The following is a 19,968-nucleotide window of genomic DNA, read 5'->3' on the forward strand; positions in this document are numbered from 1 at the left end:
ACACACACACACACACACACACAAGCTCTGATGGTGCAGTAGTTAAGCGCTTGGCTGCTAACTGAAAGGTTGGTGGTTCGAACCTACTCAGTGGCTCTGTGGGAAAAAGATGTGACAGTATGCTTTCCTCAAGATTACAGCCTTGGAAACTCCATGGGGCAATTCTACTCTGTCTTATTGGGTCACTATGAGTTGGAATCTACTCAATGGCAATGGGATTTTGATTATATATGTATGTGTGTGTGTGTGTGTATGTGTATTTATCACTCTATATGTACACATCCTACTGGTTCTGTATCTCTAGAGAGCCCTGACTGACTCTCTCTCCAGGAACACTTTCCTTATGTACATTCCCTAGGGTTCATACAATGATAGGAATTTCCATCAGATATGGCAGAAGCAGAGCTCATCTCCATTGAGTGCTTGCTCTGTGCAGCCACTGTGCTAAGCGCTGTAAACCCAGGGCAGCATTTACAGATTTGGTTTATTAATATGTACTTGTCATGATGTGATGCTGCATCCATCAATGTGTGCATTCAGTGCTTCAAGAATGTGCCTTGAAGGACAATATTGTAAGATTCCACTTATACGAAATATCTAGAATAGGCACAAGTATAGAGGCCAAAGTTTTATTAGTGGCTATCTACAGAAGAGAGGCCTGGCAAATATCTTCCATAAAGATGACAGCCAATACTATGGAGCAGTTCTACTCTGTAACACATGAGGTTGCCACGAGTTGGAACTGGCTCAATGGTGATAGTTTCATTTTTTTTTGTTTTATCATGGGTGAGAGGGAAGGGGAAAGGAGACATTGCTTAAGGGACACTGAACTTCTACTAAGTGTGATGGACAAATTTGGAAATGAATGTATGTATTGGTTGTACAACATGATGAACATAATCAATGTCACTGAATGGTACATGTAAAAATGTTTAGTTGGCAGATGTTTTGTTACATATCTTTTGACCACAATTAAACAACAATAACAATAGAGGGCCTGTGTGGCATAAACAGTTAAGTGCTCAACTACTAGCTGAAAGGCTGGCAATTCAAACCCAACCAGATGTGCCTTGGAAGACAGGTCTGGTGATCTGCTTCCAAAAGGTCAAAGCTTTGAAAACCTGTTGGGAGGAATTCTACTCTGCATACATGTGGTTGCCATGAGTTGGAAAAGAATCAATAGCAACCAACCAGCCCCTACCACCACCACAATAATAATAAAAGAATGGGTGCCTTGTTACTTCAAGAAGCCACTCTCCTCTCCCTCACAGTACTTCACCCAAGAGCAGTAAAGAGATTACTGTAGGGCAGCAGTGTTCACTCTCCCTTCCATGGAGCCCTGACAGGCCACATCAGCAGATACCCTCATTGACAATGGTCCAGCTTCATCCCTCTCCTCCCAAATACTTCAACCAGATCATCTAACAGCTGCTGCTTCATGATATGTATCTAGCTCTCTGGTGATAAAAGTCTTCCCCTCTTTGCTCATCTTTGTCAAAATTGTCTTTGCTCTTGTTGATTATTCTGCGTGGATTTACAAATCAAGTTATGGCATTCATTGAAAATCTTTCTAGGGTTTTAATTAGGATTGAGTTGCATTTAGAGCTTAATTCTGGGGAGAACTGACATAATATATCAACATTACCTCAATCTTTTTCTTTTATGTTCTTCAGTAAAGATTATGTTTTTTCCCCATAAAGTTATTAAATATTTCTTTTAGATTAATCTTTGGTACTTTATGCTCTTGTTGCTATTATGAATAAACACGCTACCACTGAGTCAATTCTGATTCATAGTGACCCCCATAAGGTTTCCAAGGCTAATCTTTATGGAAGGAAACTGCTTCATCTTTCTCCTGTGGAGCAGCTGGTGGGTTTGAACAACCAACCTTTTGGTTAGCAGCCCAATGCCTTAAGCACAGTGCCACCAGAGCTCCTTGCTATTGTGAATGTGGCCTTTATTTCTTTTATGTTTGTTGTTATGTATGTTATGTTTGATCTACAGGGAGGAAGGCTGTTGAACTGAACATATTGATAATGGATTTGACATTCATAAACTCTTACTAGATTTAACAGTTTTTTTTTTTTTTTTTAAACTATTTACTCTGTCTTGTGGAAATTCCTGTGAACAAAAGGTTATATTGTTAAAAGAAATAATAAAGTTTGAAACTTCACTATTTAGGGTACAGGAAAGATGGTGAAAGAAAAAATAAAATAGATATTTACTACTCATTTGTGAAGTTTTACAATCGAGATGTTTTGGAATTCAGGTCACCAAAGCCCCTGTTCACCTCCATTGCCTGAGAGCAACTGATAAAGCAATGGAAGAGATGGCAACACAATGTTACAACAGCTACAGGAGAAGGAACCAATGCAGCAAAACCACCCCTCAGGAAGGCAGGAGAAATGCTCCCAGGATACACCCCAAATTGAGCTGAACTAATGTGACATACATGTGTTGGCTGGAAAGTGACAACAGAAGAGACTGGCTGTGCTGATGTGACGTGAGCTTACCATGGGGAGCATTTGCTGTCTTTCAACTGGCAAATGGGGCAGGTATCATACTATGAGTACGGTTCATTTTCAGACATCTCAGTACAGATTCTGCAGATTTTATCATGAAAAACAGGTGTAAGGGAATTACAGATCAGGCTTAGGGACGTGCTATAACAAAGTATCTCAAGTTTGTAGTGAAATATCCTTTAGTCCAATTACAGGCCCATTAAAACAAAAACAAACAACAACAACAAAACTAACCAAACCAGTTGCTGTCAAGCTGATTCCCATTCATGGCAACTACATGTTTATTAGAGTAGAATTGTGCTCCATAGGGTTTTCAACAGCTGCTGTTTTGGAACTAGATAATCAAGTCTTTCTTCCAAGGCAACTCTGAGTGGACTTGAACCTCCAATGGTTGCTACTCCCACTTTGTGCCTTCTAAGGTATTTAGTATACTTATATATTAAATGTTGATATTGATAATAAAATTGTTACAGTGAAAAAGGAGTCCCCGGGTGATGCAAACCTAAAAACTGCTAACCTAAAAGTTTGAGTTTTGCATCTACTCAGAGGCGCCTTGGAAGAAAGGCCTGGTGGTGTTTGCTTCCAAAAAACCAGCCACTGAAAACTGTATGGAACATAGTTCTACTCTGATACGCATGGGATTGTCATGAACTGGAGTTGACTGGATGAACCCTGTTGGGCAGTGAAAAAAATGTAAATCATATGTTGAATTTCTAAAAAGAAGAAGAAACTACTTCTTCTAGAAGAAACTAGAAATGTAGGTTTCCTAGAATCTATAGAAATTAATTGAAAAGCTTCTCCTTTTGCAGTTTTCTTCTCAAACACACTCACTTTAATACTAAATTACGTAGCTGACACTATTTTACAGGTGTCTGAATTTGTAAAATGAAAGAATGGACAAGATAAGCTGTGATGGTCATTCTTTGAACATATAGAATTAGGACCACAAAATATCACAAACTAACCATTTATAAAGGAGAAGGAAAAGAAATGAAAGAAGAATAAAGAGTGTGGAGAGAAGAGGGAGACAGGAGAATTCATTAAGAAGGTGAGAAGTGGAAAGCAAACATTTACCACTGCAGTAGTGACTCCAGGACTAGAGGGAGACTGATTCCATCATCCAGCAAATATTTACTAAGAACCTACTTAATGCCATTGCTGTGATAGAGGCTGGAGATACAATGGTGCCCAAACCAGATGCAACTGCTCTTCACTGATGCAGGTAACCAGCAATTAAATAGGACTTTGCTGGTCCCAACCAAAGAGCCTTTTGACAGGTTATGAATTAAGAAAATCTACATGGCTAGGGACATATATTTCTCTAATAGAAATATTATAAAGTCAAGAATTCATTCATTTAATTCATTCAGCAAATATGCATTGGGGTCTCTATATGCCACATACTGGGAATACAGACATGCCTGCTCCAAATCTTGCCCTCTCAGAGATACCAAGGGCAACAAACAACAATAACACATGGTGTTATTCTGGGGAGAGAGTAATTTCAAATCTTGCCAAGTGGTAGCAATGATGCTATGTGGGAGACACTGCTGGCAGCTTCCTAATATCCATTCACCCTTCTTCCTTACCAAGAAGACCCTGATTTTTGTCTGGGGGAGGCAGAATGCCTAGTTCTGGCTTCTTTTGGAACTCATGGTGGCCACATAGCTCTGTTCTGGCTCATGTGAGGTAAATGGGAGTCTACTGGGTGGAGCATCTCAAAAACTAATGTTTTCCTGAAGAGAGAGAGAGAGAGAGAGAGAGAGAGAGAGAGAGAGAGAGAGAAAGAGAGAGAGAGAAAGGGAAAAGAAAGAGAAAAGACAGCTTCTTCTCTTCTCTTCTTCCTGCCCAGAACACAAGTATGATGGGGGGCTGAGGAAGAGGAGAGATGTAGCTGCCATCTTCCAAGGATGAGGATGAGAGCCATATTCTGTGGATAGAAGAAGGAGAAGGAGAGGAAGAGGGAGAGGGAGATGGACAGGGAGGAGGGGGAAGAGGAGAAAAGGGGAGGAGGAGGTGGGAGAAGGAGAAGAAGATGAAGAACAGGAAGAAGGAGGAGTTGGAGGAGGAGGGGAAAGAGGAGAAGAAAATGAAGAACAAGAAGGAGGAGGAGGGGAAGGAGAAGGAGGAGGAGAACTACAATAACAATACAGCAGAATGAGACTAGGCCCCTAATGGTAGCATGGAGCTATCATGCAACTCTTATGCCTGTCTTTTGTTATCAGTCTTGGACTGCTCACTACTAGGCTTTTGTTAAATAAGAAAAATAAAACTCTAGTAAGGTAAACCATTGCAGTTGGGTTCTGTTACATGACACTGAACTCAATACCTTTTTTTTTTTTTTTAATTGTGATTTGGGTGAAAATTTACAGAGCAAATTCACTTTTCATACAGCACTTCCCATACTGTCTCATGACATTAACTACAATTTACCCCAATGCAACAGCTCCCCTCATACTTCCTCCTGATAGTTACCTCTTCCCTGTGTCCATCCCTCCATGCACTTCTGCTCCCTGAGATGTTTCCCTGTTTATAAACAGCCCTTTTTTCTCCCATGATTGTTTTCTCCAAGGAGTGTATCTACCTCAGGTAAATGTTCAACTCATATGCCTGTCTTTTGTTTGGCTGGAAGTCAGAGGTGTGGTGAACACAATTCTAACTGAAAAATAATTGCCAACAGTCACAAACTACTAATTAGGGGCTTTGTGGAGATTATAGCATAGAGTTCTCACTATTAATGTATAATAGAGGAAGTATTTTTATTCCATTGACAGATGAAGAAACCAAAGCCCTAAGAGGTTCAGTAATAGCAATCATAAACTAACGATGGTGGTGTTGTCATTATCCCATTTTAGAAGTAAAAAAAAAAATGAGGTCCAATGAGTAGCTTTTCCAAAGCCCCAGAGCAAGAGGGTGAGCTAAGATTTGAACTCAGGAAGTCTGAATCTGAGATTAGTTGCTGACTACATATGCTACATGGCCAAATTCAGATGCCATTCTACCTGTATTGTCCCCACATCTATCTCTCCATTGTCATCACCTAGTCACAAGGCATGCCTGGAGCTGGCTATGGGGTTCGTTTTCTTGTGCAGGGTAGTATCAAGTCATCCTAGACAGCTAGATCATCAGAAATTCCACGTGCCAGGGAGGAAGAAAGCTAGAGCAAATGCTGAATGTTGAGAGCAAGGTGTTGTGGGGACATGGTGTACTTTGTGGAAGGAGGTGAGGCTGGAGAAGTGTGTCTTGCTGCAAAGGCTATGGATGAGGAATTCATATCACATAGACTGAATTTCTAACTGGTCCAGGGTTGGGTGAGAGGTCTGAGATTTAGGCTGGTGTCTGCACCAGGATGAAGGACGCTGGGTTGGACACAAGGTTACACAATGATCAGAAAAGCACAAGAGGTAAGGACAGACTTTGAGCCAGGCAGACATAAGTTTAAATTCTGGTTTTGCCATTTACTTCCTATGTCACCTTGGTGATTCGAGACACAACCTCTTTACATGTTAATGTCCTTATCTGAATGATGGAGGACTAATGTAAGGATTAAAGGAGATGGTTTATGTAGAGCACACAGCATAGTGCTTGGCCTGAAGTAAGTGCTAAATAAATGTGAAGTGGTGGTATTGTTCTTAGACAAATTGATAATGGGAATGACTTCTCATTTCAAAAGTGCTACATCCAGCATCCTCCTTTTCAGTTCATAAAGATGTACAACTGGGTAAATATAATAGCTTGTTTAGAGAAAATGTTAAAGTTGATATGAGACACTGAATTTATTAGAAAAATCAATTCTGACAGCCAGGCCATGATTTCAAAGACTGATAATTCTAGTTTCTCCAGGGCTTTCTTATAAAAAAAAAAACTTCATTCCAATAATTCATGTGAGTCTTAAGCAGATTTCTCTGCTTCATGAATAATGTCCTATTTGGAATTTTGTGGCTATGGAAGGCATTGCTTACTGTTGTTTGGGTTAAATTGTGACTCAGACAGGCCAACCTCCACTTTGCCCTTCCAACCCAGTGTGGTCTGCCTAGAGCACACCAATGAATAATGGACAGATGAACCAATCAGTGATCTGTTTCCCCAAAATAGATTGGGTTACATGAAAGATGTCATCAATTCTTTGTTATTCCTCCATTGAAAAGTGGGGTTGTTTCCCTCTCCTTGAGTCTAGGCTGCCATTAGTGACTTGCTCCACTGATAGTATGCAGCAGGAGTGATGTTTTAGGACTTCCAGGCTAGGTTACACAAAGCTTCACAGTTTCTACCTGGGCTTCTTAGAAGGTTTGCTCTTAGAACTCTTAGCCACTATGAAAGAAGTTTGACTATCCTACCAGACAGACCATGTGGAAAGGTCCTGAGGCAATATGGAGAGGCAGAGGGTCCCAGGTGAGCCCTGTCTTCAAACTGTCCCTACTGAACCTTTCAACCAGTGCATCCACCAGGTGAATACCATTAAGTAAACTTCATGGATACTACTTAGAAAAGAAGAGTCACCTTGCTGAGTCCTACCCAAATTTCTGATCCACAAAATCATGAACAATAAAAAGCTGGTGGTCTTGGGGTGATTTGTTGCATGGCAACAGGAAACTGAAACACAAACATTGTTGGATCCTATGACTCAGGCTCAGAGATTGTACCAACCACTAATTAAAGCCTTTAGCAAGGACCCAATCACTGGACTTTGGAAGATGAAAACACCTGAATGCCATAGAAGACACAAAGGAAAAAGTCTTTGCACAGGTCATCAGTCCTAGATGATGTTTTCAAATAAAGTTGAGTACTTTCCCTTCTGAACACCAACAGCACGGCATGTTGGTGCCTGACTAGGGCCAATGCACTAGTCAGGTGAACATCAGGAACTGGTGAACATCTACATATTGTCCTTAGTGCAATGGGGGAGTTCTTGAAGTGTCATGCTGTTAACCTGGGGACATAACCAGCACATTCTACATTGTTAAAAGGTTTGGCATGAAGACATGTGAATTCAAGTGATCAGATGCAAACTAAAAGAGAAATGACTATTTCTGAGAGCAGTGGGTTAATTTTTTTGGCTATGCTTGGAATGAAAAAAATGATTGTGAATTTTTGGGGAAACATACCAGAGCAATCTTGGCTTGTGCTATGGAGCAATTTTATAGCATTGAAGTGCTTTACATATTTTCTAATCACTCAAGCCCAGAACTGATTATGGCTTCAGTGTTCTTGCAGATTCACTCCACTGGAGCCCTCTATGACTTTCAGGCAGAGGTTTAACCTTGAAAGCGGGTGCTTGGATTCAGAAGGCACATCTTGCTACAGTGGGAACAAACAGTTTAATTGCAGCACAGTGCCACAAGTGCCAGGTGTTCTGGAAAATCACGGATGGCCACACTCTGAGCCACAGAAAACCTAGATTCCCTAGCTCTTATCTCACAGAAACAAAAGATAAAACAGTTCCTCCATCTGAAAAATCAAAAATAAGCCTACCAGAAACTGAATTCCCCTAAACAAAACCCAGAGAATTTTCAGTGGTTGAGATCTGTGTGTATGCAAGCACCTTCCCCCTCCCACACACAGAGTTGTGTATGCATAGAACATTTCTGGAAGAATCTCTAAGAAATTGATAACCATAGTTTTCTCTGGGGAGAACTGAGGGACAAGAAAGAACTGGGGTGTTGATGGAGAAGGGAAATATTTTTCCTCATAACCCTTTGAATATTTTTAATTTTTAAAAATCACGTGCTGTACTATTTTTCAAAATCATGAAGGAGAGTAACTTCAAACCTGCATATAGTACCTATTACGTAGTTCACAGACAAATGCAATGCACTGCCGTAGAGTCGGATCTGACTCATGGCAGGTTTTCGAGGCAGTATCACTACGGAAGAATTGCCCAATCTTCCTTCCAAGGAGTGGTGGCTGGTGGGTTTGAACCAGTAGCCTTCTGGTTAGCAGTCAAATGCCGTAGACACTATGCCACCAGAGCTCCCAGTTATGTAAGTTATGTAGTAGGCAGTGCTTTAAAGGATATATATGTATTTCTTCTATTAATCCTTACAACAAACCCATGATGTAGACATCACCATATATTATTCCCAATTTTTTAAAAATTGTGATCTGGGTGAAAGTTTACAGAGCAAATTCACCTTCTGTACAACAGTCCTTACATATTTTATTTCATGACACTGACTGCAATCCCTACAATGTAACAGCCCTCTTGTCACTTCCTCCCTGTGGGTACATTTTTCCTGTGTCCTTCTTTCCCATGCATTCCTGCCCTCTGAACAAATACTGCCCTTCTGATCTTCGATGACTGATTGTTCTAAGGAGTGTACCTACCTGGTGTAAATGTTCACCCTATATGCCTGTCTATTGTTTGGCTGGAAGCTACGGAAGTGAGTTCTATTCCAGGCCCAAAGGGTGACTAGGGGCCATAGTCTCAGGGTTTCACCAGTCTCTCTTAGACCACTAAGACTGGTCCTTTTTTTAAGATTTTGAATTTTGTTTCATATTTGGGCACCATTTCTTCAGATTTCAAAGTCATGTAGGCTGAGGTTTGCATGGTCCACTAGACCTTTAGATTAATTGTTTCCATGTGTCTTTGGTTTCCTTCATTCTTCTTTGCTCCAGAGGAGGAGAGACCAATTGCTGCATCTTAGATGGCCCCTTGCAACATTTTAAGACACCAGCCACTACTCACCAAAATAGGATGCAGAACAATGTTTTTGTTATCACCCCCAATTTATAGATGAGGAAATTGAGATACAGAGGTTAATTAACTTACCCAAGGTCACACAACTAGTAAATGCAGAGCTGGAATTTGGACTAAGAGAGTCTGGCTCTGGAGTTTATCCTCTTAATTACTACATAATACTGCCTTGTCAAAAACATCCTTAGTTGCTTGCTCATAAAATTGCTTTCTTCTTGCGCATGGTTCTCCAGAGCAATGAGGTGGAGAAGATGGTAGCTCAGAATAATGAAGATACAATTCACCTATAATCTTAAACCTATGCATCAGAGGGCTTTGATAATGCGTGAATATCAGGTCAATAACGTGAATTTGACCAAGTTGTTTAATCTTTCAGAGGCTAAGCAGTTGCTGTGTGCCAGGTACTATACTAGGCCTTAGGGACAACTGTTGTTGTTGTTATGTGCCGTCGAGTCGGACCGACTCATAGTGAGCCCTCCTTGGGTTTCCGAGGCAATATCACTATGGAAGTAGATTGCCCCACCTTCCTTCCGAGGAGTGGCTGGTGGGTTTGAATCACCAGCCTTCTGGTTAGCAGTCAAGTGCTTTAGGCACTATGCTACCAGAGCTCCCTAGGGAACACAATAGAATCCTTACCCTCAAGAAGCTTACTGCATCCTGGGGAAGACGGGCAGTAGACAAATTATCACATAACTTGTAATGTGAGCAAGAAAGATGATGATTGGGTACCCTGGTTTATACAGGATAATCAGGAAGTGTCATTTAGACAGTGCTGAAGAATGGGTAGGGGTAAAGCCAGGGAAAATGAGGTAGAAGGAAGTGTTCCAGGTAGAAGGAAAAGACTATGCAAAGCCCCTGAGGTAGGGAAGAGATTTCTGCTTGAGGGACAGAAAGGTCCATATGGCTTAACCAGTTGAGACTGGAGCAAGAGGCAGGAGTCAGATCATGTAGACCACAGGGTGGTTTTTGCAATTTTCCTAAGAGCAAAGGGAAGCCACAGAAGGTTCTAAGTAGGATTGACACAATCTTATTTACTTTTTAAGACAATTGCTTGGGCTGCTGTGTGGAAAATAAGGATAGAGGGGAAATGAAGAAAGTGGCAGACTAGTTAGGAAGCTATTGTAGAAGTTCAGGCAAGCAATAAGGATGGCATGGAATAAAGTGCTGGCAGTGGAGACAGAGATACACTGGAGATCTATTTTGGTGGTAGAATGTGCTATGAAATAAGGATAATGTAAGCTATGAAGTATTACTTGAAGCATAAGTTCATGGGTATGAAAATGCTTTGTAAACAGTAAAGTACAAACTAAGGTAACCGACTATTACTACAGATGGAGATACTAAGTACTAGAGAGACCCAAACTTGCCCAAAGTCACACAACTTCTTAGTGATTGGGAGGAAGGCATTAAAGCAGTTGGCCTTTGACCTTCACTTCTCTCCTGGGTTTGTATCCAGGAAAAAGAAAAGAATGTTGACCAGAACTAATCTCCTTGCCAAATGGACCTCCAAAAAAACCAAACCCATTGCCTTTGAGGTGACTCCGACTCACAGCAACCCTACAGATGAGAGTAGAGTTGTCCCATAATGTTTCCAAAGGTATAATCTTTAAAGAAGCAGACTGTCACATTTTTTTCCTACAAAGTAGCTTGTGGGTTCGAACTACCAACCTTTTGGTTGGCAGCTGAGCACTTTAACACTGTACCACCAGGGCTCTTGTCTAGATAAATAGGGTAAAGATACTTAGGATGTTCTTGGCTAAGGATTCCAAAAAACCAAGCCCACTGCCATTGAGTTGATTCTGACTCATAGCGACCCCCACTGGGTTTCCAAGGCAGTAAATCTTTATGAAAGTAGATTGCCCAGTCTGCCTTCCATGGAGTGGCTGGTGGGTTTGAACAGCCAACCTTCTGGTTAGCAGGCAAATGCTTTATGCATTGCATTTGGCTAAAGATCACTTCTCATAAATGGAAACCAAGATCTATGAAGCAGGGCTCCTTGTGGACTATCATAGCAGGTATACAACTCTCTGGGGGCATAAAATGGAGATGTTTCATCAGTGAAATGCTTCTCTGTGAAAGGGGATCCTGTAGACATCACCTATCATTCTGGGTGAGGTGTATGTCCTATTAGGGAAGACAGAACCTGGGGAGCCACCCTCAGGTTGCAGATTTTTCTCTGCTTCTTCTGAGCCTGTTGATTACCTGTACTCTTGAAATTATTTGGTAAAGCTTAATGTTGGGTGTGATCTCTGATTTCTGGGACATATTTGGCAATCTGATGCTATCTGTTCATTCAGCAGCAGAGGCCTCTTTCCCAAGCCATGCTTCAAAGATTCCTACTATCCTTAGAGAACATCAAGTCTAATGATAAGGTCCAGGGATGAGGGAGAACCAAGTTGGTTATATTTGAGCTTCTTGTTAGTGGCATAACTTGACACATCATATATCTATCTATTTGAAAAAATAATTTTTAAAGATAGTTAAACAATTTAAGAAACGTGTTTGGTTTCATTGTGAATGGATAAAACTAGAACACAATTCCAAATTCTTTGTGATGCTTCAAATGATTACCCTTGGAGGTGAACCAGGCCTCCTGGGTCTCCAATGATGGATCCTAAGCAGTTATTTTAGAGAAGGTTCTATAGATGCTTAGATATTCACCCCCATCCTCCAGTTACCAAAGAATCAACAAACAACAAAGTTTGGCAAACATTCTTCCCTAAATTGTCTACTCTCAGCCCTCCTAAGTCATGGCATTCTTGTTTCCTTCTCCTTCTTCTTCTTTTTTTTTTTTTGGCACACAATTCATCTTCACACAAAACTTCATTTTGAAACTCAGGAAGGATGATACAAGAACTGTTACTCTAGCTGGAGGGAGGGAAATCTTTTTGTCTTTTATGTCTCATAACAAACTATTTATGCTGGAGGCATCAAAAGACAGAATGTACATATGGACCTCAGATCCTATTCCTGGTCCAAAAATCACTAATGGTGAACTGATCCATTGTAGACAAAGCATACCTGGGGTCAGGGCTTCCCCTGGCAGATGCTAAACTAGAGGATACTAGTAGGCTTCAATGACAGAAGCATAAACATGCGTTATAGGGAGAGAAGATTTTTTCACATCCTCTTTCCTTCATAACAACCTTCCAAACCCAAGCCTGAGTTTTACCTTCAGCGAGTGGGTCCAGGGTGTGTATCATGAGCTGGAAGATGCTATTCCTCATGAGACTGTTGTGAAGAGAGGCAGAGCTTCCACCTCGCTGCAGACGTGGCTTAGCCTGAGCAGAGAAATCAGACAGAGATGCTGTTAGTTCTCAGAAATGAGAGGAGAGAGCAGTATAGATAAGATCCTGACCTTATCTCACTAGATAAGTCACTCATTTCTGTCACATGATCACACACTAGAAAACCAAAGCTTTTCAAAGTCCTTTTCAAACCTCATGGAGGAATGATATTCTCCCATGCTGTTCTAATAAATGAATTGATTGCTACCATATTTTTACAGCTTAGTATATGCCAGGCAACATGCAGTATGATTCATATCCATTAGTTTATCTCATTCTCAAGATGACTCCTATAAAGTAGATATTATTATTCCCTTTAGGAAGATGAGAAAACTTGGTCTCAGAAAAGTGAAATGACAGGTCCCAGTCATACAGGTAAAAAGTGGAGGATAGGGGAATGGATCTCAGGTCTGTTTCACTCAAAGACTGTTATCTAAACTAGTAGGTGGTCCCTGAAATTTGTGGATTCTACACTCTACCAGAAAAATGTTTTTACTGTATGTGCATAATTATATCTAAATCTACAGATATATAGATAGATACACACACATATATATATACACACATACTAATATGAGCAGATATATATTACAAAAAATTTAATTAAGAATGATAAAGAAAGTAAATTACAGAGGTGCTAATATTCTCTTCTTGCTCCCCAGAGGATCATCTGGCACAACCCTGGGGTACCTCATCTCCATCCTGTGGACCATAGTTCTAATCCAGAACCCTTAAGTCTGTGCGGTAGGATTTGAAGAGGCAGGACCATGTATCATAAAACCATGGAAAACCTGCTTGACTTCAAATGAGGGATCCTTTTGCATAAACTCCTATAAATTGTGAGCTTTTGGCCCAACAATGGAACTGATAAGTAAAAGAGAAAGAATCAAATTCTGGAGATGTGGTTAGCAACAAACGCTTTTTCTTTTATTTTCAAAAAAAAAAAAAAAAAAAAAAAAAAAAAAAAAAGATAGAAAAGAAAAAAAGATAGATAAATGTTTATCCTAAGTAGGTAAGGACTTTTTTCCCTTGTCTGGTTGATTTTGTGCTATTTTCTCCGTTCATCACTAGGAAAGATGATTCAGAAGCAGTTAAGCTTTTAAGAGGGAAGGGGGTAGTACTATAAGATAATTTATTTTTTATAGAACTTTTGGTTGCAAATTTTCTGGGGTCAAGTAAAAATAAAATAATCTTTCCCACTAAGTCTTCCAATTCTCTACATTACTGGGTTTTTCCAAATATTCCATGATTATCCAGCCCATAATGGGACTTTCCAAGAAAAGTATCCTAAGACACTCCATGGTTAAATACACTTGGGAAGTGCTACATCCTAGATGAATACATCTTTGGAGATTCAGGGTACATAGGAGACCATTAAATCTAACATTAAGGAAATCTGGTTAATTTGATTAATTTGGGCAGTGTTTCCAATCTATTGTCCACAGGTCTCTTATTTTGTAGAGCACTTATAAACAATCATGGTCCATACATTTAGAGATGAACATGAAACCCATAGTGAGGTTGAAGTTTGGGTAAAATCTCAGCAAAAGATTCATGGAGAAATCTGACTTTCTTAGTGTGATTTTGTTACAGCTGTTATTTTGCTAGAAATCATATTCCTAATTCAAGAGGAATTGAATAAGAATCAGAGGGATTAATGGTATTTCAAGGGTGAACCAGACCGGGAGCTCCTCAAGGAAGGGACTGGGTCTGTACTGCTAACCTGGTACTGAACATGGCATATCATATGGGCTGTCAATGAATGTCACTAGTCCTTGCTTTGAGCATTACAGGAGAAAGGAAAAGGTCATGCATGTATCTTCATTACTAGTCCTTTGAGCCTTGAATTTCCTAACATTTTAATGCATTGTGTTACGTGATAGGTTACTCAGATGATTAGGGTTCAAAGGATTTTACCGATAAGGTTAGGAGACTTGAATGGAATGTAATTGCAGTTTGGTGACTGAACACAAGAACTCTGAAAGTCATTTCCTTGTCACAATGCACAATATAAAATGTGATATATTAATAGGATAGGAAATGAACAATGTGTTTGTTGTTAATCATTTATAATAATCACTGTTACTATGGTCTTTACTTTGGGAAACTAGAAGAACTCTGCTGTGAAGATCTTTATTAGAATAGGAGAACTTAAAACATTCTTTTGGGCATTATGTATATATTTAATATATAGGTGTCATGCAGTATTTCTTTTGATGGGACCAAAAGAAATTTCAAGCCAACAAGTATGTGCATGCAAATACATGGAGAAATAGATACCATGCTCTAGGATCCCAAAATGGCCCCAGATATCAGCACAGCATCCCTTGGAATGCAATTAGGAAATATCTCACTCTTTGAATTCCTATAAAAGTTCACATCAAATGGAAGAGAGAATTCGAACTTTCAGAAACCTAGTCCCAGAAATAATTTGTCAGTGAATATCAGAATTCAATCATCACTGATTGTAGTGCAGAGAATACATACACATCAGCAGGTTAAATACTTAAATATTCCAAGGGAGAGGATGATTTGTTGAACATATGACCCATCTCCTCCCCCTTCCCCGCTTCTCTCCACAGGCACATGAACAGGGACAGACAAGGCCACTGCTTCCTACCGGTAAAGCCTGCTCATCCTTGTCCCTGGCTGTAGATGACTGCATAAGAGGAAAAGGCAAAAACAAAAGACAAAGAAATAAATAAACAGCAAATCACACATGGGTTTTACATTTAATAACAAGCATCAGTGTAGGGACGATTTGGTTGCTTCTGTTCCCGAGTGGGTTAAGCAAACATGAGGAACTAATGGAATATATTTCTAGCCAGTGTATAATGATTTCTTTAGACACATGATGCATTCTAAAAGGTCACAGTTGAATGACCAACCTAAATGCTCAGCAATAGAAGGGAGATAAATAAACGGTGGCCCAGCCATATAGTGGAATACCATGTGGTCACTATAAAGAATGAGGTAAGTCCATGTGTACTGGCATGGAGAAATATCTAAGATGCATTGTTAAGTGGGGAAAAAAAACATTTAAAAACCTTTATTTAGTATTTAATTTTATAAACAAAATTAAATTATTGATATTTTTATAGTTGCAAAGAAAAAAAGTCTGCAAGGATTATACCAAACTACTATTGTAAATATTGTTAGGGGATGGGGTTACAAAGAAGTGTCATTTTCCCCATCTTTTTTGGAGGGATTCAGCATCCATAGCCTCATGGGTGATGAATAAAAGAAAGCCTAAAGAAGTTGGCCTTGAGTAAACTAGGATCAGTGAACAGGGAATTCAGATAACCCAATTTGTCTTCCGCCCCTGCCACCTCAAATGAAATGGAAATCCCTATCAGGGGAAATCTGACTAGAACACAAGGACACATGAAGGCCCTGATCATCTGCTGGGAGAGAACACAACTCAGATAAGGGAACACTGGGATTTTACCCACGTGACCTAACTGGAGGCTTTGCTGCCCCAGCTCAATATGAAATCTGTTTCTTCACTGGAACCAGGCACCACCCTGTGAGCTTCCAACTATGAATAGGTGCCTTGTAAGCTCATTCCCTGTACACTTTCTTGTGCTAAGGTCAAAAGTCACTGCTTTTCAACTACAGGTGCATACAGCAAGAATAAACCAGAACCTTCCTTCCTATCTTGCCATCTGGTCACGCCCATTAGCATCGAAGCAGACCTGCATCTTCAGGTATAATCACACACGTGGAGAAGAGTAGACAGAGCAGAGCTCTTTAAAAATCTTCACCTCAGCTCTAGGCTCTCTTTCTTTTTTAGGTTCCACCACACACATCTTATAAAACACACTGAAATGCTCCCACAGCTCACACCAGATATAGATGTTTTAAATAGCAAAATGGGAAGGATTCATATAATCTTGCATTTGAAATCATTTGGCTATGTGCAATTCATTTATGATTGGCTGTAACTAGTTCTTGGCAACCTCTATGCAGTCTCAGAAATCTTGGAAAGTGAGAAATTGAATACACACTTTGGTTTCACACGTAAACTAATTAAAAAAAAATGCTAAGTTTAATATTCAATGAAGCTGATATTAAATCTTTTACAGATATTAAACTCAACATGTAATAATTTTGATCTCTATAGATACCTTTTTGGAGTTCTTGGGTGGTGCAAACAGTTAATGGGCTCAGCTGTTATCTCACAGGTTGGAGGTTCTGGTCTACCCAGAGGCACCTCAGAAGAAAGATTCTACAATCTACCTCCAAAACCATCATCTACTGAAAACCCAATGGAGCACAATTTTACTCTGACACCCATGGGATCACCATGAGTTGGAACTAACTTGATGGCAACTGGTTCGTTTATTTATTTATTTTGGAGTCAATGCTGTTGTGTGCCATTGAGTCGATTCTGACTTGTGGCAATCTTACAGGACAGAGTAAAATTGCTCCATAGGGTTTTCTAGTCTGTAATCTAATATGGGAGCATATCACCCGTGTTCCTTTCTCCCAGAACAGCTAGTAGATTCCATCTGCCAATCTTTTGGTTAGCAGCTGAACGTTAACTGTTGCTCTCCCAGGCTTCTTTTGGGAATCAATACCAATATGTAATTTCTCCTCTAAGTTTCAATCATTTTTTACAGATCCTTGAAGAGCTTGTAAGCCTCAGACAGTGACAGGAGGGTCCTGAGTTGGTGATTTTGGAGCACAGCCAGTGGCCATCATTACATTTGCCATAATCCTCCGATTGGGGGGGGGGGCTTTTTTTCAGCGACTTCCCTAAAAACACTAATAAGAAAACATCTCTGGTGCCCCAGTTCACAAAAACATGCTTAGGGACTGGAATGGACTAGAAGCTGTCCTTTGATTTCCTTTTTTTTTTGCTCTGAAAGGCTCTGTATGATTCTGTTTCTCTCTGGCAGGCCCTTTCATTTTCTCTCCTTCCACATCAGACAGCTCGACAAATGGCCCCACATTCTACAGAACAATCCCCCAGGGGAATGATCTAGTACAGCAGCATAGCCTTTGGACATTCATCCAGATTAACTGTCAGAGCCCGCCTCCTTAGTTAGCAAATTTACACCTTGTAAAAGGGAGGCACGTAATTATGAGCTGGTATTGATACATCCATTTTTGTTCTACCACAGAACATGAAGAATAGGATGAAACTGAGGAGAGAAAAGGGCAGTTCTCATAACAGCAAAAATATCGCCAACTAAGAGTTTGCATTCTTAAAAATATATTTAAAACGATCACTTGAGGAAGGAATACAAAAAATCCAAGTCTGTTTTTTGGTCTGACAGGAAGAACAAATATCTACCCATTGACTCCCTTTTCCATCATATGAAGGGAGGATTGTAAGACACAGTAAGTGGAAGGACAATGCCGTGTGCACAGACTATTTTCTGCATAGAGTGCAGAGAAAGGTCTGAAATCCTTTACAAAATTTCCTATAGTTTCATGTTACTTGAATTTGACATCATTAATTTTCTTTCAAGTATGATTTGCAGATGTGAATATATAATAGGTCATAACTTATAAATTTGGATATACACATACATGGCATTGTTGTTGTTGTTATTTGCCATCGAGTTGGCCAGACTCATAGCGACCCCTCCTTGGGTTTCCGAGGCAGTATCACTACCGAAGTAGGATTGCCATTAGAGGCCATTAAAACACCCCTTTGCTCTCCTTTTATATAGCCATGTTGCAGAGAGATTCAAAGTGTGACACAGGATAGTAATTGCCCATTTTCAGGGACTCACCCAGCCTACTGATAATTCCTGACACTCACCTGACAGCCTTTCATTAATTGCTTCCTGAAGCAGCCTCTCTGTCCTAGCAATTTGCTGCTGATTATGTTAGGAATTCAATTTTAAAGAGGTTTTAATCACACTGGGGTAGGAAGGCATCGATGGCTCAGTGGTAGAATTCTCACCTTTCATGTGGTAGATCAAGGTTTGATTCCTGGCCAGGCACCTCATGAACACCACACCTGTCTCTCAGTCGGGGCCTGTGAATTGCTATAATGCTGAAGAGGTTTCAATGAAACATCCGGACTAAGATAAACTAGGAGGAAAGGCCTGACACTCTACTTCTGAAAACCAGCCAATGAAAACTCTATATATCAAAATGTTTAGCAGGATTGGGCAGGGTTTTGGTCTGATGTGCATGGGCTTGCTATGAGTTAAGGGCTGACCTGAAAGTAGCTAATGACAATTACACTGGAAGCAACTAGTGCAGACTTAAAGAAAAGAGCTGAATGCTTACAGCTTTGCAGTATTTCTAGCCACTAGATTACTTAACCACACAGTGGTTAGTGAACCAACTGGATATTGGGTCCTGTCAATTTATTTTCAGGGTCATTGAAGATCTGGCAAGTTCATTTTAACCCACAGGTTTTTACAGAAGACAACTTCTTAAAACAAAACAATAGAATGAATGGGACTTTATGGATTAATCTTGGCATTCTTATTACCCACTTTGCTTTTCAACCTCCTTAATTTTAAATACATGAAAACACCATGTGGGTGTATACTGGTTTGAAAGTCCAATTCCTAATGGTCAACTCAAAAGCTGTGTCAGGAAGATTAGTAAGCCAATCTATAGCACAGATATGATTTTTGAGGCCTATGTACAATAATTCATGAGAAGGATGGTGCTCAGGTATGCCAACACAGACTCTTCTTCCATTCACAAAAGCAGGACATCTATGAGAACAGGATGTAAATAACATATTTTTTATTTAAAACAAAGGATTTTGTAATTCACACCTTTCTTTAGTTCAACCTGGTCAACTGCACTTAAGTTGAGCAACTGTAAGGATGCTATTAATATCTGTTACCCTCTATGGTGGAAATCCCAATTACAGATGGGAATTTTCATACTAACTTGATAGGAGTTTTTAAAGTACCCCATTTTTTTTTCTCAGACAAAATAACACAGCTCATTTAGAAAGCATTTTCAACTCTATAAATAATCATTCACAAGTCCTTAAATTGTCTCCCTTTGATCCTCACAAGTCACTGATGGAGAATTGATTTTTTTAACTATGAAGTGTAGTTTTGATGTGGTTTTGTACAGACTTACCCTTCATACATGCCCCCCAAAAACAACTATAAACTTCTACCACATCACTTTCCAGCAAGTCCTAAATTCATTGTCCCAAGGACCCCAGAGCTCTATAAAAAGTCTATGAAAACAAATTTAAAGGTATAACTATTTTGTCATAAATGCAATCCAAAACAATTATGCTAGCAATTGAAATATCAATCCAATATGTAGTTGACACTCTAATGGCTTAGAATTTAGAAAAGCTGTGTGAAGATTGATTTGAACGACAGATTTCCATTTAAAAATTAATCAGGAAGTGTGAGTTGATGTGTCCTTTTTTCATTCAATACATTTCCCAATAATAAAAATATGTTCAAAATATCTTTCCTGGTTAAAGATGAATAAGCCCCAAAGACAATGGAAAGACTTGATA

General features: G+C 39.8%; 1 protein-coding gene across 1 annotated transcript in view; it reads right to left on the reverse strand.

Annotated features, from left to right (window-relative positions):
• The window catches only part of SLC24A2 (solute carrier family 24 member 2), a 344,409-nt gene that overhangs the window by 117,905 nt on the left and 206,536 nt on the right, over positions 1-19,968 (reverse strand). The window contains exons 2-3 of the mRNA XM_042782499.1: positions 15,124-15,162; positions 12,389-12,497 (exon numbers count right to left, since the gene is read on the reverse strand). Of these exons, the coding sequence (XP_042638433.1) occupies positions 12,389-12,497; positions 15,124-15,162 (148 nt within the window). The remainder of the gene's footprint in view (positions 1-12,388; positions 12,498-15,123; positions 15,163-19,968) is intronic.

The sequence above is a fragment of the Orycteropus afer genome, unplaced genomic scaffold (assembly GCF_000298275.1).
Source record: "Orycteropus afer afer isolate SDZICR_OR568_19922 unplaced genomic scaffold, OryAfe1.0 scaffold00345, whole genome shotgun sequence".
In the NCBI taxonomy this organism is placed as follows: domain Eukaryota; kingdom Metazoa; phylum Chordata; class Mammalia; order Tubulidentata; family Orycteropodidae; genus Orycteropus; species Orycteropus afer.